The sequence below is a fragment of the Protopterus annectens genome, chromosome 1.part0 (genome assembly GCF_019279795.1).
Source record: "Protopterus annectens isolate FY-2018-M chromosome 1.part0, PAN1.0, whole genome shotgun sequence".
NCBI classification, from domain to species: Eukaryota; Metazoa; Chordata; order Ceratodontiformes; family Protopteridae; genus Protopterus; species Protopterus annectens.
Genome location: NC_056725.1, coordinates 433,698,000 through 433,724,664, shown reverse-complemented (window position 1 = coordinate 433,724,664; position 26,665 = coordinate 433,698,000). Strand labels below are relative to the sequence as shown.

General features: G+C 36.7%; 1 protein-coding gene across 1 annotated transcript in view; it reads right to left on the bottom strand.

Annotated features, from left to right (window-relative positions):
- The window catches only part of MDGA1 (MAM domain containing glycosylphosphatidylinositol anchor 1), a 3,256,518-nt gene that overhangs the window by 1,965,584 nt on the left and 1,264,269 nt on the right, over window positions 1–26,665 (bottom strand). The window contains exon 5 of the mRNA XM_044060326.1: window positions 9,030–9,162. Coding sequence (XP_043916261.1) covers window positions 9,030–9,162 — 133 coding nt within the window. The remainder of the gene's footprint in view (window positions 1–9,029; window positions 9,163–26,665) is intronic.

Here is a 26,665-nt window from a genome sequence, read left to right as displayed (position 1 = left end):
AGCCATTCCAATGTCCCATTACCTGGCTATTTTGCCCCATTTACCATAAACACGAATGTGCATACTGCTTTACTTCTACAATGATTATTTCAATTTTATTTTTACATTTTATAGTCTCACAATGAAAACAGACTTAGCATTAAAACTTCTCTCATTCACTGAAACCGCATTGAAACCCACACCACATCCAACGAAAATGCATCTGACCACAGTCACAGTGGCCAGTGGTGGATAAAGATTACCTTTGGGCTGTTTTCAAATCATAGGGCCCTTGCACACAAAACAAGAAACATACATGTGTTCGTTGATACACCTTCCTGACTTTATTAAATTATATTCCTTGTATAATACAGCACACTTGTTAGAGTACATTTTAAATTTATTGTTTGAACATTTTTCCTGTAGGCAATGAAACTAAATGCATGAACCAATAATGACAAAACTGCCCAATTCAGAACATTTCCATCATAAAAGTCTACTTACATCATCATTACTTGCATTAAATCCTCCAATCATACCTCTCAACTTCTTAGTGCAATAAATAGGGACAAAGCTTGACAAAATGGGGGGAACAAAAGGCCCAAAAGTAGGGGCATATTTTAAATATCACACTTATAAACTTAGAAAGTTGCTTGAGTGGCAGGGTTTGTTTTAACATACATTTTCTGAAGGATTTGAAGTCTAAAACCAAATGTATGCCATTATTTAGTGACTTCAGTCCTCAGATCGTCCCACAGCTTTGTCAGAAAAACACAAATTTTATGAGGAACAGACCAAAAATATGAGATTAAAATCTGGGCATTCTGCAAAAATCTGGACAGTTGAGAGGTATGCCTCCAATTACTATCCAAATCTATTCAGCACAATCTCGGATTTGATAACCACTAACCTATCATGTTAAGTATTTTCAACAAAAAGAGAGGTGGTAAAGTAAACATCACAAAATGAAAACTCACATCAACGATTCATGTCAACCATTCATATCTAAAACTTTCCCCAACTTTAATCTCTCAAAGGCTCAGTTTCTTAGTTTTAACTGCATTTAAACAATTTAAAATGTAAATTAAATTAAACAAATCATTATCATGTTCTTATTCAGACATATTGCTGTTGGGAGTTGCCTATACCTCTTGAATGTCATAAATACCTTCATTCCGTGTTCATTTATCTGTGATGCGTTCAGATTGTGTAAATTCTTCTTTTATCCATGAAAAATTACCTAGCACCATTCTTACTTTACTTTGTAGACTTTTGTAAGAGCTATAAGAGCTTGGAAGAGACATCACATAATTTAGAGTTTCCTAAACACCATTATTCTGGAATTAGATTACTAAAAGTTCCAGTCAAGTTTAACAGAGTTGCCTATGCAATACATCTTAATTTTGGCTTTATCTACTAATCCTTAAAATCACCCAAGAGACCAGTCAGTTAGTGCAGGGTATTTTTTCATAAATGTTATCTAGCTCTTACCACTTTATTTGTGGTCTTTGGGAATGTGGGTATTATCAATAACTTTTGTGGTCTTTCAAGGTCCAGCTTCTCTTTTAACTGCATTCTGACTAGCAATTTTTAACTATGAATCTCATCTCTCCTGGCATTACCATATTCCAAATGCTAATTCTGTCACATAGACGTGCAATCTCCAGATGGGAATATTCAAACATCTTTGAAGCAACGGGGGTCCTAAGAGCTATTATGTTGCCTTTATGGCCCCACAGAATTATTTTATTCAGTAAATTTCTTAACTTGTAGTAAAATCTGGAATTACCAAGCACATTCGCCACATCTAGTATAATAGTCTAAGAAGGATGTGTTACATTAGGTACCCACCCCTATCTGAGATACAGCTATAATTCAGAGAAGCCATGGACCCCTACTTTTTAACCTTCTGCATAGGGAAATCAAGCATCTGTATAAAGGTGGCTTGAAAAATCTGGACAAATAAATGCTTGAATACTAAATACTTAGTGTTGACCTTAAGTTAGATTAATTGATATAGTCCCTTCAATTTCTTATTTGGTCTGTTTTTGAGTTTTAAAGTTATTTAGGTTTCTTTTCAAGAGTCTTTAATAAGTCCCAGATCCTGGGACGGGATTACAGTGGACTAACAAATCATTATTTAATTTATACATCATTCTAATACCTTTATCCTATTCAGGGTCACATGAGGGTGAGATCTCCATTAGCAGCAGCATGTGAGGTAGCAGGATAGTTAAGTGATTAGACCTCTACTAGACAGCTCTATAGCCCAGGGTTCAATCATGACTCCCAGTCACTGTTTGTGTGGAACTGTGCATATCGTCTTGTATGTACATAGGTTACTCTAGGTAATTCAGTTTCCTCTCAAGTCCCAATAGCATACTAATTGATCGGGTAGACTGCATTGTCCCTGTATATATGTTGCATTTAATTAACAGTTTCCAACATGGACCAGTTTACTTTATTTGTTAACAAATAAATAAATAAATCAATATTCTGCCAAACCAATAGGCATAAGGCAACTCATCAGTCTTGGACAGGATGCTAACCCAACTCAATCATCACTCTTACCAGTTGCAACTTTAAATGGTATTATTCATTTATAGCCTGACCATGTAATATTAAATTCAAGGGTTGTGCTCCTTTGTTTAGGCATACATTTACCAATCATTTAATAATTATTCAGATTTTCCTTCTGTTTTGTCTTTTCAGTTAATGGCCTGTGGAAAGCCAAGCTGTTGGAGCAGGAGGTAACAGCAGTAGTTCTAATGAAAACAGTTGAGAAAAGCCATATGGTGCACTCATTGGCACAGACACATGGTCAGTAAAGTCTCTATTCTTATTTAGCTTAGCTTCAGTTGTTTTTCTGCACTATAATGAAATCTACCATATAATTTGGCCGATATGATGTCCTGAAATTCAGTGCACTAAAATCACCTCATAAATCACAGAATATGATTGCTGCTATAACAGAATTATCAGTATTGTGCAGGGCTGGAATTATGAACTGCAGTATGCTTTGCAAAGTTACCATTCTGAACGAACAGGAATATTCACAAATACATCCTCTGTGAAGACTCAAGTAACATTCAGATCACAATATCCAAGCATGCACCCCCTTTCTGGAAAAAAAAATCTACATTTGAATAAGACAGTAAGTATACATTTATTTAATTTTGTATTTGCAATACAGATCCATCTAGCTAGAATGCAAGCTTGCAAAGAATTAATTTTGCTGCTAGGTATATTTATAAGCAAAACAGTGATCATTTCTTTTCTCGTGATATTTTCTGATGTGTGAAGCTTTGGGAATGTACAAATGTCAAGTGACACACACACACACACACACACACACACACACACACACACACACACACACACACACACACACCCCGGCCCATACCTCTGCTTCGTCCACAGAAAATAAATGGCAGGTGGCAGTTCTTCCTGTATAAGCATATCAAAGCTCTGCTTCGTCCACATAAAAAAAAAAAAAAAAACGGCAGCTCTTCCTGCAGCAGCATAACACACACAACCCCTTCCTACCTCTGCTTCATCCACAGAAGAAATGCCAGCTCTTTGACTCCTCCTGCAGCAGCATATCCAGCCTTGGCCTCGCATACCTCTGCTGCAGTATATGAAATGGCAGCTCTGCTTCATCCACTCTTCCACCTTCCTTCTCTCATAACAGTAGCTGTAGGCAGTAGCATATTCCTGCCTGCAGCTGTAAATGCACACACGTCACAAGCTGAGTCCTTCAGCTCAATTCCGACAGGCTGTTTCTGTTTCACGAAGCTGACATCATTGCGCACGTCCAGGAAATAAAATAAAATTTAAAATAAAGGCGCCGGGAAATCGGAAATTAAGGGGTGCCACTTGGGAATCATGGCACCCCATTATTTGGACCCCAGAACTCAGTAAAAACAGAGTAATTCAGTACAGTTGGGAGGTATGCTAATGGTGTCTCCTAGGGATCTGTCCTGGGACCACTATTGTTTGGCATCTACTTCTCAGAGATCCAGGCAAAGACAAAAGGCCTGTGGCTTACCAAGTTTGTGGACGACTGTAAGTTGGGTCCTGTCATTGTCTCCCCAAATGATGTTTACATACTTCAAGAGGGTGTCACAGCAACAAAGTCATGGCCTTAAGTTAAATGCAAAAAAATATATTATCATACCATTCACCAAAAACATGCAACCCCCTAAGCACACAAACTGTGGTGAGATACCTGGGTACACAAGTTGACAACAATCTCAAATTTGACCATCATATAGCCGCAGTGGTCAGAAAAAAACTTTTTGTTGGCTCATCTCGTAAGTAAAGGGGATTGTATCCAGAAAAAAGGAGGCTGTTACCGCTCTGTACTCCTCCCTCATTAGGCCAGTAATTGAGTATAATGCCCCGTTTGGTATGTACTTCTCCAAACACCTGCACCAACTGAAAAGGCCACAGAAATACCTCACAAAGAGAATCCATGGTCTCCAACACCTGTCCTATGTGGACAGGCTCAAGTCACTATCACTCTACTCTGTACCATACAGATTGCTCAGAGGTGATCTGTGTCTCACCTACAAGGCAATCACAGACCCTGCTCTACAAGAGATGCTCCATATCTGTAAGTCTTACTCCTCATGTAGTACCCAATCAAAAGGCTTAAATCTAACATGTGACATTACCAAAACCTGCTGGAGAGGCAGGTTTGTCTCCCAGAGACTGCCCTATCTCTGGAGTAGACTCCCCATACATGTCAAACAAAGTACGTCACTGACCCTCTTCAAGCACAACCTTGATGAGTAGATGGGTAACCACAAATTTGTCTCAAGGGTTTCACCTGTGTCCCTCACTCATAGTGGCTACAGGTGCTGATTGAGGTTTCTTTTTTGGGGATAAACTCTTGGCTAGGATTGTAAATGCCCCAGAGCCATTAGCCTAGTACTCTCCTATGATCCTATGATCCAGTGATCATACTGTAAATAATTAGTGGGGACTAAAACATCATACAGGACGTTTACAAAATTTAAGTCATGGAACCCAGTAATGACATCAAAAAGGGATAGCTATAAACTGTAAAGTAACATAAGGGAATATTCCCAATGTTAGCTGCAAATCAGTTTAATTGCATTCAGTAATATCATCATTCCACAGAAAATATGTAGTTGTACTACTTTAAAGAAATAAATTATTGTCTAATAGGACTAAAGATTCTTTAAGAGTCGAGCTTGATTGGTTATCAAACCATTCACTAATATTTAACAAGGCAATATTGTTACCATTATAAATGTTTATTTTGTATAATGTACCTGTCTACATTGATTATACTATTAATCATGATAGGTATACTTATTCCTTATCAAAAGTTCAGTTTATATAACTAAACTAAGTTCAATTCTGTTTAATCATGTAATAGATGATTCTTATTTATTCTATAGGTTAGTAAAACAAAGTAATGCAACAAAAAGTCAAACCTGCATCTTTGGAAACTCCGCATTTCTTTTTCTGCTGCATGACTTTAGGTGCATTTAATCATTATCATTTAATGATACCTGTAGTTATGTGATTTGTTATGATTTGATTTGTCAATATGCAGAAAGAGAACTACCAGCCATACTTGAGTTAAAAATAATCAAAACTGAAAGGTAAGTAGGGATAAAAATCACCCCTCCTGTAACTTGACATTAAAATTCAGTAACATGTCAACACTGGGTATGAGACATTAACAAGGTCAGTCATATATTTTTCTAGTTGTCTGCTAAAGAAAACTTTTATGAATTACCAAAAACTAAACACTGACCATTGCATAGCTGTGTAGTTACACTAGACAAAACATATAGTGATTCAGGTATCAGGGACTCAGCTATGCAGATATACACACATCTGTAAGCCATCTATGTGGCTCATAGGGATTTGACTGTTATGCCAATTCTGTCTGTATGCTCTAATATACTTTTTATTGCTTTGCAAAATAGTTTCATGTTCTTTTGGAAGCTAATAGCCGTACCATAATTTTGCAGTTCTGGGTTTTAGGTTTTAATTCTTACCTGCTTTCATGGTATTGTTTACAGGTAAATGTGGCCAACCTTGTCTGCTTTACTATTTCATGGCAGAGCCTTTTTTTATTGTTTTTGGTGTGTATTTTAGCTTTTGCCTCCACCTTTTGTAATCTACCACTCTTTTCTAGTTTCACCTCCAGCTGACCTCTCCTGCTTCTCTCAGTTATGACCATTATTAACATTTTCCTTAGCTCTCTTCCCTCCAGCTGACCTCTCCTGCTTCTCTTAGTTATGACCATTATTAACATTTTCCTTAGCTCTCGTCCCTCAAGCTGACCTCTCCTGCTTCTCTCAGTTATGACCACTATTAACATTTTCCTTAGCTCTCTTCCCTCCAGCTGACCTCTCCTGCTTATCTTAGTTATGACCATTATTAACATTTTCCTTAGCTCTCTTCCCTCCAGCTGACCTCTCCTGCTTCTCTTAGTTATGACCATTATTAACATTTTCCTTAGCTCTCGTCCCTCCAGCTGACCTCTCCTGCTTCTCTCAGTTATGACCACTATTAACATTTTCCTTAGCTCTCGTCCCTCCAGCTGACCTCTCCTGCTTCTCTCAGTTATGACCACTATTAACATTTTCCTTAGCTCTCTTCCCTCCAGCTGACCTCTCCTGCTTCTCTTAGTTATGACCATTATTAACATTTTCCTTAGCTCTCTTCCCTCCAGCTGACCTCTCCTGCTTCTCTTAGTTATGACCATTATTAACATTTTCCTTAGCTCTCTTCCCTCCAGCTGACCTCCCCTGCTTCTCTCAGTTATGACCATTATTAACATTTTCCTTAGCTCTCTTCCCTCCAGCTGACCTCTCCTGCTTCTCTCAGTTATGACCATTATTAACATTTTCCTTAGCTCTCGTCCCTCCAGCTGACCTCTCCTGCTTCTCTCAGTTATGACCATTATTAACATTTTCCTTAGCTCTCTTCCCTCCAGCTGACCTCTCCTGCTTCTCTCAGTTATGACCATTATTAACATTTTCCTTAGCTCTCTTCCCTCCAGCTGACCTCTCCTGCTTCTCTCAGTTATGACCATTATTAACATTTTCCTTAGCTCTCGTCCCTCCAGCTGACCTCTCCTGCTTCTCTCAGTTATGACCATTATTAACATTTTCCTTAGCTCTCTTCCCTCCAGCTGACCTCCCCTGCTTCTCTCAGTTATGACCATTATTAACATTTTCCTTAGCTCTCTTCCCTCCAGCTGACCTCTCCTGCTTCTCTCAGTTATGACCATTATTAACATTTTCCTTAGCTCTCTTCCCTCCAGCTGACCTCCCCTGCTTCTCTCAGTTATGACCATTATTAACATTTTCCTTAGCTCTCTTCCCTCCAGCTGACCTCCCCTGCTTCTCTCAGTTATGACCATTATTAACATTTTCCTTAGCTCTCTTCCCTCCAGCTGACCTCCCCTGCTTCTCTCAGTTATGACCATTATTAACATTTTCCTTAGCTCTCTTCCCTCCAGCTGACCTCTCCTGCTTCTCTCAGTTATGACCATTATTAACATTTTCCTTAGCTCTCTTCCCTCCAGCTGACCTCTCCTGCTTCTCTCAGTTATGACCATTATTAACATTTTCCTTAGCTCTCTTCCCTCCAGCTGACCTCTCCTGCTTCTCTCAGTTATGACCATTATTAACATTTTCCTTAGCTCTCTTCCCTCCAGCTGACCTCTCCTGCTTCTCTTAGTTATGACCATTATTAACATTTTCCTTAGCTCTCTTCCCTCCAGCTGACCTCCCCTGCTTCTCTCAGTTATGACCATTATTAACATTTTCCTTAGGTCTCGTCCCTCCAACTGACCTCTCCTGCTTCTCTCAGTTATGACCACTATTAACATTTTCCTTAGCTCTCTTCCCTCCAGCTGACCTCTTCTGCTTCTCTCAGTTATGACCATTATTAACATTTTCCTTAGCTCTCTCCCATCACTGTTATCTTACTTATGCCACTGTCTTAGATGACCAGATTATCCCCTCACAAATTCAAACCATGTTTCAAGAATGTCATTCTTTGAGGTTTTATTTCATAAGTAGTACACTATCTTCTTAATAGTATATCAATTATTCCTGGGCAATGTCCAAGGTCAGTCAGTCTAAGGTCAGTCTATTGGAAGCAGTCCATTAGTTAATATAAAAAAAAACTGTGCCCTACTCTCAATGTAATGCTTTAATAAATGAGCAGAACACTGTCAAATGCAGACAACTACTTATTCAATAACACGTTAAGAATAGCTAATTGCATGTTTTGAATAAACTGTCGCCTATCATATTGTGCATTTGTTTATGATCTGTAGTGCTCATTAAAGTGACATCTGCAACTCTATGTTACTTTGAATGCATGTCAATACGTTGAAAGTGGAAAAAGCAAAAATGCGCTGTTAACAAGATTTTTGTGTAGTTTGTTTTTTTTCACAAGTCCTATCTGACAAAAAAGTGGGGCAGAGACCCCTGCCATAAACTAATGCATTGATTTTTTCAAGGTAAAAGACAAGGACAAACTCCAGAAATTGTGGGGAGCGCAGATGTGGACTTTGAGCATTTCATGGCTTAAACAGATTGCAACTAAAGAAATGACAGTTCACCATAATAACTGAAAAAAAAGAGTGATTTGCAAATTATATCTCTTCTGGCATCTGTTTAAACAGAAGGATGAGTAATAGAGAACTTGCTTAGTGAAGAAAACAGGATAAATGAATACATAAATTACACCCAGATTATCAGTAACCAAACTTTATACACATCTAAGCAGTTGACTGCTATCTCCTCAAGACACCTCAGAAGAGAAAAGCATGATGAGGAGGAACAGGATCCTCATTATATTTTAAGGTAGTCAATAAAAATGTTATCCCTGCATTACGAGTGGTAAGGTTGAGTGAGAAATGCATGCATCAAACAGGGTTAAAGATGAAACATGTTCTGCTTTTCTTTTACATCATAGAGCCATTCATTGCAAAGGACATCGCTGTCATATTTATTACAAAATGTTCATACAGTCAGCAGCATTCTTACCTGTGGTGTTGGTTAACTGGAATCGAATGGACTTATCTCGTATACCACAAACATTCCGCACTGACACTTGGCAGGTATACACAGCATAATCCTTAGGTCTAAGGTTTTTTAATTTCAGTACGTTGGTCTCTCCCTGTAAGAAGTAGAGGCAGATGGTTACCATGCTGCTAACAGCAGACAATGCTTCAGCTTTTCTAATCTCATTTGTTTTTATATTGCTGTGAGCACAGATACTTTGTTTAGGTATTACACCCCCAATCATTTCTGCTTTAAGTGAAACTTCATGAAATTTAAAAACTAGTGTAATGCTTTTGAATTCTTTAATAAGGCAAACAGTAAAGGAAGTTTTCTGTCTGTTCCACCCTGTTTATAACATGGTCTCTTGCAAGGTTTCTGAATAAATTCTAAAATGTATCTATTGACATACCATAATTCCAGCATTATTCTTTTTGTACATCTACATCTGTCCTTTGCATGACTTCTGTTCTCTACTGTTTTTACACCATCATGGTGAAATCTTCCACATTGTAACTCTCTTAGTATCTCATGACATTTCACCTTAAACAGTTTATCTTGTATCAACAAGTGATTCAATATGGCTGCCCTCTTTAAACACAAGAGTTCCCATTCTCTACCTAAACCATCTCTGTTAGGCTGATTTAGGTAATTTTCTATTAGTATTTTCCACTCCTTCTTCCTGTATCTCTCATTTTCTTCTCCTCTATTCTACATCTGTAATACCCTTTTGCCATCCTTATTCTTTAGAGGTGGAACCCCAAAAAGTGCACAGTAATCTGGATGTGCTCTAGATTAAGCTATATAGAGGCTTTACCATTTTTGTGTGTCTCTTTTTCTTCCAAATATTCTCCTTTTGTGTTCTTCAGTATACAATTGTGGGGTTCCTGTCAGCAGACCAAAGACGCATGTTTTCGAATGCATCTTAGTCAAACTGACAAAACTAAAACTGCAAAATATCGAAGCGGCATGTAAGTGAATTCTTTCCCTGGGAAAGAATTCGCTTGCCAGCTTCAGTACTTTGCCATTTTCAGCATTGTAATGCAGTCTCGGAGTTGGTATATTTAAGTAGGGGGTGGGGGCCACAGCCCCCCACATCGGGGTGTGTGAGGGCGAAGACCCCACTTAATCTCATGTTTTAATGTGCTTACTTTTTGTTTTTGTTGGAACAGCAATTTTTTTCCCCTTGGAAAAAAAATCACTGTTCTGACAGTTCGGTTTTGTAAGCTTTTGCTTACATGGGGTCGATTAATCACCTGATAGAATTGTGATAATGGTAAGTCCAAGTCAAAGGGTGTGATTGTGTATTTTATTTATATACACATCTGGCATCTCATTAAAACATTACATTATTGGAACATTATCTTCCTTTGTAAAATACCCTAAATCAGTCATATTTAAGGTATTTACTAAAAACAGACTATAATACAAATGTCCAAATGCAAGACATGCTACTCTACCTAAAACAACTCCAAACTCAGTTATATATCTTTGTTTAAAAATAGATAAAGTAAAAAAAAATCAAGTAAAACATATGCAACTTTTCAATAAATGGAATTTGTAATTTTTAGTAAAAAGGAAAAATAGATAACACTTCAATCAGAAACAAAAAGAAAGTCAAAATCCCCCCAGACTCAGCATCACAAAAAAGTAATGAAAAATAATATATTTAAATATGACTGATCAGACTAAGAGACTACCCCCTCAATATATTATATTATAAATGAAGTGAATGTGCACCAATAATAAATACTTGAACACAATAGATATAATGCATAATGCGACTGAACAGGACCAAACCACACCAAGTTCACTTTTCATTTATAAAAGCCCTTTGGAGCTACCTACAAGTGTTTTCAGTACCCTTCTTATGGATTTAATGCAGCCCATTTAAATAAATGGAAAAAAACTTGACTAAATGATTTTAAAAGTTCACTCACTTGAACAGCTTCTGCCACAGTATAGCCTATGAATCCATTAGTTTGCCGTATTCATAATGTTTGAGTGAAGCATGCATTTTTATTCTGTTATTTAAAAGTTATTTATGTTTCAATGTTAACAGTTCTTATAAACATAGAATTGACTCAAAATGATTTTCGTGTAATTTTCTTTTTTATATATTAAACATTTTGTTAGAAACTGGAAGAGTTGACATTTCAAGATTTTTCTTAGGAATCCCACTTAAGTAGCAAACACAAAAATTGTGAACACACTTACCTTATAGTATTCTACTTACCTTATAGTAAGTACATTCATGTTACTCAGAAGGCTGCTGACTGTTGTGGTTCAGCGGGATATGCATTACATGTACTCAACCAACACTGGGTTACATTCATTTCAGATCTACACTCTGTGTACATTCTATTAGCTGTCATCAATGCTATTACTTGACACTACCCAGGAGAAATCAGTGTTAAATCTGTATGGTGTACTATTAGTTGTTCTGTTGTCTAAGGTCCTGCTCAGGGTTGCTGCTGCTTTTCTTGTGGGCCTTATGGATGTCATCACTGTTACATTAGTAGTAGCTCATAATTCAATATGTTCTTACCTCTGCACTTTAATTCTCATGTTACCTTTTGCATGTATCATTTAACTAGTGCTCAAAATAAGAATATCTGGCAACAAGGAATCCATGCCTGCTTTAGCTTCAGACTTTTTCTAGATGATTGACACGTTCTTATCTTTGGCAGTAAAGTGCCTCATGTTTACTGACAACCAGTTTTTGATAATAAAATTCTTGCCTTCTAGAGTACCTCAGCTAAGAAGATAAATTCCTATCATGAGACCAGCATCTGCATCTACTGTAACTGGCTGGTGAGAACCCATCTGCCATCTTAGTGATTCACTGCACTCATCAAGTTGGCAAAGAATGCTCTGACAGTGTCTGCTTTGGTACTCAAAATAGGGAGGTAAGAAGGCCCCTTAGGTCCATGCACTGGCCTAGATGTGATTATGACCTTGTACTCACCCTTGAGGAGAACGGTCTTAGAAGTATCAACCTGACAGAGATGCAAAGAGACATTGCTGACCTCTCATCTGTTCAAGGAAGACAATGTCCTAACATTATTCAATTTTCAGAAAGGATGATGTTAATATTTAAGGATAAAATAGTTAGCTTCAGTACTTGGCTATTAAGCTCTTGTCAATCTGGAGGGATCCACTGTGTGTCTATACTGGACAAAATGGTCAACAGATCCCCCTGCTCTCCTAGGACTAACATATATTTCTCATCACATCCTTTTGCATGCTAGCTAAAATATTTAATTCTCATGTACCATTTTGGTAGGGTTCACTTGATGTACATCTAAAAATAATAAACTCCAGATTCTATATTATCAATACTGCTGAATGTTAAAAGCAAAAACAATAAAATGTCAGAACTTGAGGCCTTCCTTGTTCTCAGATATTATCATTTGTGTAGTTACATAAACTTTGTTCCATTGTTGTGATAGTACTCCCTCTGTTCCAGACTTGAATGGCTATCATACTTTCAGATCCACTAACATGAAAGCTGATATCACTGTCTGACCGACTTTGTTGATATATGCCAACTGGCGATAACTTATCAGTCTTGTTCTTATACTCACATTCACCAGTATGGACTGAAATAAACAAATGTTATATGTCTAAATACATAACATCCCATTAAATTCTAATCCAGTTATCTGTCAAATGTGTAGTTATGTTGATAATAAAGTTGCTTTTGACCACTATGCCTCTATCATGTTTAGAAACTTCTTTTACCTTCTACAAGTTATCCATTGTACTATATTATCAAGGTCCAGAGAATATATAGCCTATGTTTTCCTCCTTTCTTAGGCCCATAATTGACTAATGCCTTCTTCTACACATACCTCAATAAGCACCTAAACTAACTCAACACACCTCAACTTTTTCTCATGAAAAGTATTTAATGTCTTAGTACCCGAAGATAGCCTGAGTGACTAAAAGTGCTAGCCTGCTACATGGTCCTGTATAGGCTGCCGAGGAGTGGTTTCTTCATAGTTTATGTACTATGAATGATTCAGTAGCTTCTGAACTCCTTCATTAAAGCAGCACTAGTGGCGATGTAAACACACACTATACTTAAGTTACTATATTAATAATACCAGCTGGCCCAAGATGTACCTGATATATATCTTCTGTTTCTGGCATAGCTGTCTCTTATCAATCAGGAAGATAACTTCTCTGGCAAGCTTCAAAACTTGATAACTGGATTGCAAATACAAATGTTGACCTAGGATATGCGTGGAAAACCTACTGAATGGATCAGTATTAGTGTCCCACCAAAATTGGACAAAACGGATGTGCCTTTCAATGTTTTTCTTTGCTGTAAGCTTACTTAAACCCTATAAATTAGATAGTTGGGTGTATAAATTATTGTTTAATATAACCATTTATAATCATGCTCTTGGCTGTAAGCATATTTAAATGTTATACTATAAATACTAGTCATTTATATAATATGAACTAGACTGCAATACAACAATATTAGCATTATTATCCCCATAGTCAAGTTTAAATTGAATGAGGGTGAAACTCATTTAGAGCTGTTCCCAGAGGTTTAAACTCAGTAGTCTTTTTTTATTTAAAGTCAGTGCTGGCACAGCATTAATTTACATGCTGGCAGTGACTTATAATGTGAAGGTGTTCCTCTTTTCTTCACGTTTATGTGACCATGGAGTTACTGTTTAAGTAATGTGGATGAGTATAGAGCCCTCCATGAGGGACAGGTACATGATTCTTTTTTTTCCAGTTTTGTGGGCTCGAAGTATTGACTGTTAGTTTCATTCAGTTGACACTTTAGTGATAAAAAAACTTAGGCCAAACTAGTATTAGAGAAATATGTATAACATCCCAGACAATATTACCTGTTATACAGGACAATAAATGAATTCCTGTAGTATACTATGATGATACACAATGGTGGGTTGAGGACTATTCATAATTTTACATATGATAGGAGTGTTACCTTTTTAAAACTATGTCACTGTATACTTTACAAATGTTGCTAGTAAAATCTCTTTGTTCATTGATGCTAATCATGAAAGATGGTTTTATCCCATTACAGCTGGGTGATGCCTCCAGATGTAATGGGGCTACAATTGCATCATACTCATACCTGTAAGTGTCAAATATGTCTGGTTCATATTTGCATTAATAGTTTCAAAACCATACTACATGCAAAGCAGTTTTAACAGACTTCATCTTGAAGCTTGCACAATGGCAAACACAACTGCATTGATATTTCACTTCTGTCTAGTGTGAGTAAAGATACATTAATTGTTGTTCATATAATATTTATTTATATTGTTTTGTTACATTTTTCTAAATATCTCAGCAACTAAGCAGCACAGACAGAACTGGTTAGTTTGAAAAATATTATAAACTTGGAAGTTGTTGTGTTTACTATGTCTTACAAAATCCATTTTAAGACCTAGAACAGAAATAATACTGGCACTATAAAAACAGGTTGTGCTGAAAACTTTGTCATTTATACTTCTTTAGAAACACTTATGGTTCCAGAAATATGAACATTTGTTTGAAATGTGAGGATATAATTTGATTCTATCAAAAAGCTTAGGCTCTGCACTTTGGAAGTTAGAGTGCAAACTTCTAGATCTCCATTTGAGGGAATAAGCCAGCATGGTCATGGAAATGTATATGCATTCATGGTTCACTGCATAACGTAGTCTGTAACAGTTATAGGACCAAAAAATGTGCAGTCATGGCAAGGTATTGTCCCAATCTTGAGTTAGATCTCCAGATCAAAGTGATTCTGAATGAAGACCTAACATTATAGATGCAAATTAAGCAGTGTGGCAGCATTCGCTGCTTGCCTGGGTAAACTCATAACAGAGTAGCTAAATTTCAGCAGTTTTTTTTTTAAATCAGAACATTGCATGAAACAGTAGTAAAAGCAAATTAAAAAAAAAAAAAAGAAAAAAACTCTTTTTCTACAAGAGGTAAGTCCTCTTTTTCACCTAAGATAGGTTCATAGGTTCATAGGTTCATACTAGGCTATCTACCCTGGGGCATTTATAAGCCTAGCCCGATTGTGTTTGACTTACGCCACCCCTTGATTTGAGTATACTGTGCCCTTTTTAAAGTTTAGTTTACTGTGCCTCTGTCTAATAGTGACACGGAAGTAATCCCCGGGACAAACCTACGATCCCCCATCCACTCATCAAGATTCTTCTTGAAGAGAGTCAGTGAGGTGCTCTGCCTAACATGAATTGGAATTCTATTCCAGAATGAAGAGAGCCTCTGGGTTATGAATCCGTCCCTCTAGCATGTTCTATTTATTTCTGTGCTGAGGTTCAAGTCCCTTGAGCACGTGGCTCTAAGGGATTTTGATTTACTGAGGTGGAGCATGTCCATTAATTCTGGGTTGGACATAGCTTTATATGTCAGGCATAGATCGCCTCGAAGTAGGCGGTATGCAACTGAGTAGAGCTGGAGTTTTTTTAACCGAGCAGCATATGGCATCTGTTTGAGTCCCTTGATCCTCCGGGTGAGGTACTTTTGGGGTCTTTCTAATTTCTGCAGGTGTCGGGTAAGGTACATCACAAAGGGGGCATTGTATTCTATGATGGGCCTGATGAGGGATGAATAAAGGGGCACGATTACCTCTCTTGATCTAGATGTAAATCCTTTCATGATGAGGTGGGCTATGCAGAAGGTCTTTCTAACCACTTTGGCAATGTGTTTGTCAAAGGAGAGATTGCTATCAACTTGGGACCCCAGATCCCTAATTACTTTCTCTGTACTTAATGGGTTACCACCTATGTGGTAATTTGTGGGCACATTGTTTTTGCCAAAGGGTATGACTATACACTTTTTGGCATTTAGCTTTAGACCATGGTTCTGGCAGCAGTTATCCATCTCTGCAAGACCTTTTTGAAGGATGTTTGTGTCAGCTGGAGAGTCGATTATGGTGCCCAGTTTGCAGTCATCTGCGAACTTGGTGAGCCATAGTCCTCCCACATTGGCCTGTACCTCAGAAAAGTAAATACCGAACAAGAGATGTCCCAGGACAGAACCTTGTGGGATGCCACTTGTGACCGGTTTCGAGTCTGACATGGCTCCAGCAACTCTGACTCTGTGGGTTCTGTCTTTGAGCCAGTTTGCGACCCATCTTGTGACATAGGGATTTATATTTAGGCTGGATAGCTTATCTATGATGCCTGAGTGGGGTATTGTGTCAAATGCCTTTGCTAGGTCCAGATAGGCTGTGTTGACTACCTTCCCTTCATCTATGGCCTTGGTGACTGTTTCGAAGAAGTCGACCAGGTTCAAAAGGCAGGATCTACCCTTGACAAAGCCAAATTGGGTAGGATCTAGTGTCTGTAGGTCCCCAATGTCTTTGTTTATGAGCTCCATGATGATCCTCTCCATAGCCTTGCAGACTAGGCTAGTCAGGCTTATGGGGCGATAGTTTCCAGGGTCCGCAGAGGTGGCACCTTTGTGGAGTGGGACCACTGTTGCTGTTCGCCATTCTTTGGGCACATATCCTGTAGTGAGGCTGAGATTGTACAGTAGTTTTACTTGAGGGATTAGTTCTTCTTGGAGTTCATGTAGGACGCAACCCGGGATGCCATCCGGTCCATGGAAGCAGTGCTTTTTGCTTTGGAGAGGGTGGCCTTCACCTGAGCATCAGAGATGTTTGGGAGGCTGCACTCTGCCGGGATAGATACTTGCTCTTTTGGGGGGGAAGGGGTGGAGAAGTTTGCGCTGTACCTGTCTGCCAGGATATTGGCGATGTCTGTGGGTTCAGTGTATTTTTTGTCATTTAGAATCAACTCAGAACAAGTCTGGGAGTTGCATCCCAGGTTCCTAACATAACTGAAAAAAGCCTTATGATTGTCTTTAGTGTCCTGTGCAATTTTTCTCTCGAAGCTGGCCTTGGAGGATAATATGAGGGATCGTAATTTTTTGCTAGTACTGATCAGAGATGCCTTCCCTTTTAGGGATTTTGCTCTATCATGTAGTAGCTTCCTCCTTCTGTTGTTCTGTTGTACAGTTTATTTATGGCTGGGGTCCACCAGACTGGACGCCTGCCTTTGGATGATTGTTTAGAAAACTTCACCCAGCAGCATCTCTTTACTTATACATGCTGTTGTATCTTTCGGCTTTTCCCGGTTAGGGGTTGCCACAGCAGAACTCTGGTCCGCTAATGATTGGCAGTAGATTTTTACATGCCGCGTTGCCGGCCCTGTCGCACAACCTTCAACGAAGGTACTCCCATTCATGCATGTCTCCACACAGAAGATGCTCTAGCTGAGAATCGAACAGGACAACGTCTTACTGTGAGGTGACAACACTACCGCAGCACTACCACCGTTACTTATACATGTCAACATGACAATTATACAGCACCAAGGAAAAGAGAACAATATCTGTATAGTGTGGTTTTGATCAATTGGGTGAAAAACTATGACAAAAAGCAACTCACTGAAACCACATTTATCTGAGTGTAGACATCACCAAAATGACAAACCCTTGGTGGCATATGTTTAAACTATTATAGGTGCATTTTGATGTTATGATAAACACATAGCAATACAAAAGAATAACTCAGATTTTAAATTTCTTGAACATTTTCACTTAGTTAAACATCAGGCAGCAGTTTTTCTTCATAGAAATCTACATGGTGTTCATAGTAGTAAAACATCAGGCAGCATTTTTCCTTAACAGAAATCAAAATAGTATTCATGAGAAGTTATAGTCAAGCCACAAATATGAAATAAATACACACACACACACACACACACACACACACACACACACACACACACACACACACACACACACACACACACACACACACGCACACAATCCCGCGCATGCATACCTACGTCAATCCATTCATTTGACAGAGGCAAACAAGAGTGCTGCTCCACATTGCATGTATAATGTAATCAATTTGCATTGCAAGTGGTAAAACAGCTTTCTGTTCCATCAATATAGTTCCAAAACCTATACATTTTGGGGAGGAGCCTGAATGGCTAACTGAAAGCAACAGTTTTTTACAGCTGCATATAACTAGTTAAATAAAACAGGAAAAATATTATTTTTTGTTCTTCAAAGTATAAAATCTTATAGATAAAGGACTAATTTACATAATTAGAAACTTTGGTGAAGTTTTACAAATAATTTCCTGTCAAAAAGCTTGGAGATATATTCACTTGTAAAAATGAGCAACTCAAAGAATTCTCACCAGGATGCTGCCTTAAAGAAGGAACTGCAACAGATGACACCTACCCTGCAGGGGTTGCCTTTGAAGATGGATGATTTTAAAGAGAACCTAGAAAATCTTAAAACAAGCAGTCAAAAGTAGGTTGACACCCTCATTGAAATGCTACAACAACAGCAGACAAGGATAACAGGAATAGAGGTTTCTCTAAATGACTTAAGGATGAAGAAACACAGAAAGAACTGCTTCTTAAACAAAACACTTGGTTGGTTAATAAAGTAGATGAATTGGAAAATAGGGAGAGGAGAAATAACATCATAATTTTCGGATTACCAGAAATCACAGAAGGTGTGGATATTATTTCCTTTTTATCAAGCTGGATCCCTGACTTTTTAAATTTAAAAAAAAGGACTTTGCTTTGGCATTGAAAGGGCGCACAGAGCTCTTGGGAAACCTGTCACTAACTCAAACTCTCCTTCTAGGTCAATAATTATCAAATTTCTTTCATACTTGGACAAGAAACTGATTTTAAGATCTGCTTGGAAGAAGGCAGCTCTAAAATATAAACAGAGTCTGATAAGATTTGATAATGACTATTCATCTAGAATAATGGAACAAAGGAAAAAAAGTGTGGCCAATGATAATGTTTCTGAAACAAAATAACATCAAGGCACAACTTGCATATCCAGCTAAGATAAGAATACTGTATGCCAACGAGATGAGGACATTTATTGACTTAGAGGAAGCCTCTTCATTTATTAAAACTAGTAATGTGATTACTTTACCAGAGGATATGGATTGGATATCACCTTCTCTCAAGAGAACAAAAGAAAGAAATGTCTGGACAGACGGCAAAAACTAGAAGTAAAAGACTAATACTGTTACAGCCAAATCTCTTAAAGCATCCATGATGATATGGATTGTTTTAACATTACTTTAAAGGACCAATTTTACTGCTTGAAATTTTAAAACAAAGGTAACTAACTACTGGAATCTTTATATTTTTTGAAAATAGATGACACATGAGAGTTTTCATATGACCTCAGGTATGTAAAACAGGGTACTTTTCTTTCACAGAAGGAGGGTTATATAGCATATAAAATATTTATACTGTAAATATACATACATAGTATATGTATATTTTATCTTAATTTTCTCTTTTCTTTCTCTCTCTTCTTTCTTTTCTCATTATTTATTTTAACTGCATCTTGTCTCCCTTTCTAAATTCTTTCTTATTTACTGTACTAATATAGTCTGTATATATTTAATAACTCACTATCTATACATAAATAAATAATAGTCTAAATAATCTAGTTTTAAGGCAGACTAATTGGAATAGTGAACTTAATTAATTGTTAGTACAATATTTATTAGATTAATGATAGTCACAGTTATGCTTGTTGGGATTGGGGACATCTTCGTGATTAACTCTGAAATGTTCCATTCAAGTACATATGTCCTTTGAATTATTTCCTTTTAGTATTAACAAATATATAAAAAAAAGGAGGGAAAAATGTACTGTTGGTTAAGAGAAGTGAAGCTTTCTTCACATTCTGAGTTGTCATAGCAACAGTAAATGATTGCTGCAGTTTCTAATGATACTGTGAGCCTGCGAAGTGCATTTAGACTCACTGATAACAAATAATGAGAAAACATAATGTTGTTTAGTTATTAAAATGAAAAACAGCTTAAGCAAGGTAAAATAAATACATAATAGGACTATTTGTAAATATTTTATGATTTATCCTCATAGGATTACATATTCTGGAAACATAACTGAAATGTTTCCAAACTACATGTGCACTTAAAAGTAGCTGCTTGATTAAAACGTATTACTCAGTTTAACATGCTGATTCCACAAGCTGTCTGCACTGTAAAAGTTACATTTTATATGTTACTTGAAAATGACAGTCTCTAGAGCACATGAAAAGATACATATTACTTTTTGTAACATCTTTGCAGTTACCTCACACTCTGTACAAACTCACTTGGCAACTGATAGCTATTCATTTAAAATATCAGTTTAAATATTAAATGTGCCCTTGAAATGCTATTGACATTTTGACAAAATATAATCTGATCTGCGGTGGTGGTGCTGCAGTAGCATTGTCGCCTCATAGCAAGACGTCCCATTCGATTCTCAGCTAGAGCGTCTTCTGTGTGGAGGCATACGTGAAAGGGGCGTGCCTTTATTGAAGGTTGTGCGTTAGGGCTGGTAACCTGGTACGTAAAATCCACTACCAATCATTAGCAGACAGGAGTTCCACTGTGGCGACCCCTAACTGGGAAAAGCCGAAAGACGCAAACATAATCTGATCTGTAAAATGAATGACTTGATAGAAGTAAAGTAATGCATAGATTTCAAACACAGTTCTTGACACTACAGTATAAGTAAAAATGTATATTCACAAGGAAGTATCGAAACATTTTAGTCTTCCAGTTAATATAGCTTACTGTCAACATTTTGCAATATCAGAAAGTTTGAAGAGCTAGGAGATTACTATTATTTGTCTTTATAAAGGGTACTTTTCCATTAACAGAGCAATACTTTCAACTCCATTGTTCATCTGTAATCCAGTTCCTTAAACTATCTGCTAATCACATATATGTAAAAAGTATTTATTTTAATAATATATTGTAAAAATATAAGTTATTTTTAAATTGTACACATATCTGTTTAAAAGATGTCTTTAGCTAGTACATTACAATTGAACTATGGTGTTGAAAATGTTGCCCCAATAATTTACAAAAAGTGAAAGTAAAAAACTAAATAAATTCATCAAAATAAGATGTTTTTTTTTTAAATACTCATAATACACACATATATATATATATATATATATATATATATATATATATATATATATATATATATGTGTGTGTGTGTGTGTGTGTGTGTGTATACATATACACACCACATTAATTGTATATAATGAACTGTTTTCCTTTGTAGTGTGTAGCTTTAAATTTCTTTCAAGCAGTTGTCAAGTCATGATCTGATTGGGTATCACACACCACACGTCCGTGCCAAGCCTCTACCACTCCTTTCCCCATTCATTTTGCTGGCTTCATATAAGTAATGTAGTTTGACATCGACTTACTTATAAAAATGAAATATTTTATTTTGTTTTAAATCAGATTACAATGTGAGGTACTTACTATGACTACTGGCACAATACATCGGAGCCGCTTTTATTTTGTGTTTACAATGAAAGACAGCGTGAGTGTATTTCAACCACAAAATGTACAAACTGCAAATTTTGCATGAAATGTGGTACGTACCTATACTGTATTACATTTGTAACCAGAACTACAGGATGTCAGTTCTCCTTAATGTAGAATAGGAACATGTATTGGTACTTTATACAGAATGGGGCAAAGCAGCCCTTGTAAACTATAGTTATTTGCCGGTCTCTGTTGCTGTTACTAGAGAACCCTTTTTTTCTTAAAGTGCATAATTGGAAGAAGCTTTTTTTTTTAAAAAAAATATTATTAATTTAATCATTTCACACACCTGTTAATATTAACATGAAAAATACATGGTTTCACATTACATTCGCACCTCAGCTACCGCATTTCAACTGTTTCCCTGATAACAGAAAATGAAGCGAAAAAAATGCTGTTGCCCTGTTAATGGAAAAGTACCTTATAATGATTATAATGATTATTAGACAGATGTTAGACTCTGCTTTGTTTAATGAATTGTGACACATGTTTATGAGGAAAAGTGGACTCAGTTAATCACATTGGACTACACATTCCTGGAAACTCAACTGAAATGTCCCCAAATTACTTGTGAACTTAAATGAAACTGCCTGATTAATAAGCATAACTTACTTTAACAACCTGAATCCATAAGCTATCTGCTCTATATATGCTACATTATATATGTCACTTGCATATGACAGTCTCTAGAGCGCACGAAAAAATACATATTATTTTTGCGACATGCTATATTTGCACTAACCACACATTCTAAACTACCTCAATTAGCAACTGACAAGTTATTTATTTGAGTTAAATAGTGATGAAATGGATGTCCAAAAAGTATTTATTGGCAGAAAAACACATAAAAATGAACCACGATAAACTATGTTAACCCAGGTTTCGTCCTTACATACCGGACTTCTTCAGAACAATGAACAAACCCAGTGGTTCATTTCTAAATACTTCCTAATTAACATTGTTCAATTAAATTGACTGCAACCTGTTGCTATTTAAATTAAGACAATCATATATATATATATATATATATATATATATATATATATATATATATATATATATATATAAAACACACACTGAGATAAAACCTCTTAAAGGAAGCCACAAAGAAATATACAAACCTAATGCTGTGTTCACATATTGCTGATATTCCAATAAGTAAAACAATAAACTAAAATACAAATCCTATCTACTCTATAAATACATCTAACCACTTCGAAGAAGTGCATAATATGTGAAATATAACTAACATCTATTCCTTCTATTAAATGAGTGACCAATGTTGATTTAAATCAAAACCTAAAATGTGTTGTAATAGATTATTCTAAAATATGTTTTAACTTAGGGATGGGTGCTATACTAATACTTTCATTAATACCTGTGTAGTTAAGGGCATGTAAATGTAATTGCCATTTTAACTCACATATGTCCAGGTGTATATCTAAAACACTCCCTTGTACGTCTTTTTTAATATGCTGTATAACACAAAACCTAAACACATGATCAGAATTTGTCATTAAATGTCCGGCTAGAGCATTAGTAGCTTTATTGTGTTTTATGTCATTAAATTGATCAGTCACAGCATGAAGTTATGGGAAAGAGTAGTTGAAGCAAGGTTAAGAAGGGACGTGATGATTAATGATCAGCAGTATGGTTTCATGCTGGGAGAGAGCACTACAGATGTGATCTTTGCTCTGCGGGTGTTGATGGAGAAGTACAGAGAATGTCAGAAGGAGTTGCATTGTGCTTTTGTAGATTTAGAGAAAGCATATGACAGGGTGCCTAGAGAGGAGTTGTGGTATTGTATGAGGAAGTCAGGAGTGTCAGAAAAGTAAGTAAAAGTGGTACAGGATATGTACGAGGGTAGTGTGATAGCGGTGAGGTCTGCTGTGGGAGTAACAGATGCATTTAAGGTGGAGGTGGGGTTACATTAAGGATCAGTTCTGAGCCCTTTCTTATTTGCAATGGTGATGGACAGGTTGACAGATGAGATCAGACAGGAGTCTCCGTGGACTATGATATTTGCAGATGACATCGTGATCTGTAGTGAGAGTAGGGAACAGGTGGAGGAGACCCTGGAGAGATGGAGATATGCTCTAGAGAGAAGAGAAATGAAGGTCAGCAGGACTAAGACAGAAGATATGTGTGTGAATGAGAGGGAGGCTAGAGGAATGGTGGGGATGCAAGGAGTAGAGGTGGTGAAGGTGGATGAGTTTAAATACTTGGGGTCAGTAGTTCAGAGTAACGGTGAGTGTGGAAGAGAGGTGAAGAAGAGAGTACAGGCAGGATGGAGTGGGTGGAGAAGAGTATCAGGAGTGATTTGTGACAGACGAGTACCTGTAAGAGTGAAAGGGAAGGTCTACAAGAGGGTAGTGAGACCAGCTATGTTATATGGGTTGGAGACAATGGCATTGACAAAAAGGCAAGAGTTCAAGCTGGATGTGGCAGAATTAAAGATGTTAAGATTTGCAATGGGTGTGACAAGGGTGGACAGGATTAGGAATAAGTATATTAGAGGGTCAGCCTAGGTTGGAAGGTTTGGAGATAAAGCCAGATAGGCACAATTATGTTGGTTTGGACATGTGCTGAGGAGGGATGCTGAGTATATTGGGAAAAACATGCTAAGGATGAAGCTACCAGGTAACAGGAAAAGAGGAAGGCCTAAGATAAGGTTTATGGATGTGATGAGAGAGGACATGCAGGTGGTTGGTGTGACACAGCAAGATGCAGAGGACAAGAAGAAATGGAAACAGGTGATCTGCTGTGGTGACCCCTAATGGGAACAGCCGAAAGAAGATGATGATTGTGTTTTATTTCAAGTAAATGTTCCCTTATTCTTTCTCTAAACTGTCTAGCTGTTTTTCCTACATAAAAAAACAGGGCATTTCTGACATTGTGCAATATATACTACATTCTGTGTGTAACAATCATGGCGCCCTACAATGGGAATCATGTTATAGTTAACTCTGATACATTCCCGTTATCATAATATGTTTGCAAATGGAACATCTACCACATCTATAGTTACCACACCTCCTACCCATTGTATTATTGTGTAAGTAACCATTCTTCTGTAAAATTTCTTTAAAAGACTGGTCTCTTCAAAACACAAACTTGGGAACCCCCCAATTTTGTTGTCACTTTCTTATCTAACTGTAGGAAGCCACAATTTTTCTTAACCATCTCAATGTACCATTCCACATCCTGGTTATAAGTAGTTATAAAAATGTAATTCATACTGATATCCTGATTGTTTTTTCTCAAACTATTATTAATATCAGTATTGATATTAATTTTAATTATGGCTTGATAAAAGCCGGTTAGTCTCTTAAACATTACTTCTTTTTTGATGTTATTACACAAATCCTCGGGGTACCCCCTTTTTTGGAACATAGTAATCATAAAATCCAATTCCCTTATAAACGCATCATCATCACTCACCATTCTTGCTGCTCTTACCATTTGCCCTTTAATTGTTGCCCTTTTTTTGATGGTGGGGATGCCAGCTATTAAAATCCAAATAAGAATTTGAAAAAGTACTTTTCCTGTATATATCTCATTTAATACATTTATTAACTTTATCCATGGTTAATTGTACATCCAAATAACATATCATTTCCCTACTTAATTGGTGAGTGAATTTTAAAAATTCAACAGTATTATTTATGTATACAAAAAACTTTTCTAGCTCATCTATGTTGCCGTCCCATACAATAAAAATATCATCCAAAAAATGTGTGTATAGTTTTATGTGTTTAAAATAAATGGTCGGGAACACAAATTCCTGCTCCCAAAACACCTTTATATAATTTGCATAAATGGGGGCACACGCTGCCCCCATAGCCACACCTGTTAACTGTTTAAAAAAATTGACCTTCAAAATATATATAATTACTGTACAGGACGGCTTCCATAAGTGTTTCTGCCAATAAATTATTTTTGGACATCCATTTCATCACTATTTTACTTGGTTTGTGGAACAGTTCATTGTTGGTCGTTTAAGTTATTTATTTGAAACATCAGTCTATATATTAATTGTGCCCTTGAAATATTGTTGCCGTTTTGACAAAACAAAACCTGAATTGAAAAAGGAATGATTTCATGAAGTGAAGTATAGTACAGATTTCAGACAGCTATTGACACTACAATATAAGTAGAAATGTATACATGCAATGACAATTTTAAATGCTTTACACTTTTAGTTAAAATAGCTTATTGTTAATGTTTTGCTTTATCAGGAAATTTAAAGAGTTAGGAAATTATTTCTAATTTGTCTTTATAATGTTTACTAAAGTGATGTTAGTCACTGACTTGCTTAATGGATTGCGAGTCATGTACAAGACAGACTACTGAATGTTATTTCTGTTTATCTATGTTTGCTGAATTTTTTTATTAGCACTGATTTAAAACAAGGGAAAGAAAGAGAAGGGAAATCTATGTTTTTGGCCAAGGGAGGAGAGTCTTAAGAGTATTCTAACTGCCCTGAGAACTCTCTAAGATGCTCTAAATGCTATTCGATTAATGCTTACCTAAGGTAAGTCCTGATTACCATATGGGTACTGAAGCATTCATTCTAGAGCTGATGTGATTACCCATTCTGGAAGCAGGAGGTGCCCTATGCACAGTGGGAATTGTCAGGGTGATCATAGTTCATTCTTAGACTTTGTAAATCTATAAATATGTAAAAGCACTTTTTCACTAGAATGTAGGGCACCTTTACTCAGAGTTAGGATACCTCTGATACGCCATGTCATTTCATAAGTGTAAGTTGAAGTTAGTGAACTGAAGAGTGAGAAAGTAAAGGAAGACAGTACACATACAGTAAATTCATATGTCATTGGTGATCACTCATTGTCTTCTACAGATTCCTTTTAGTCAAATTATTTTAGTAATAATCTATTTGTTGCTGGCTTATTTAGTGTATGCTCCCTGGTTGCATTTAATTTATCCAAAATGACATATCTGACATGTTTGGCATCTCTTAAGGGTAACTAAATATTGGATATTTTCTAAGTCAACATAATAATTATTTACACTACTAACATTCCATCCTGATATATAAAGTACTATAAAATAATAATATAATAATATAGAATTCCATATCTCTTTTAAGAAAATTCTCCATATAATGATTTAGTTGATATTGTTGGTTAAAGGTATGAGTGATAATCCAATAGATCTAGCTTTATCTGTTGGATTA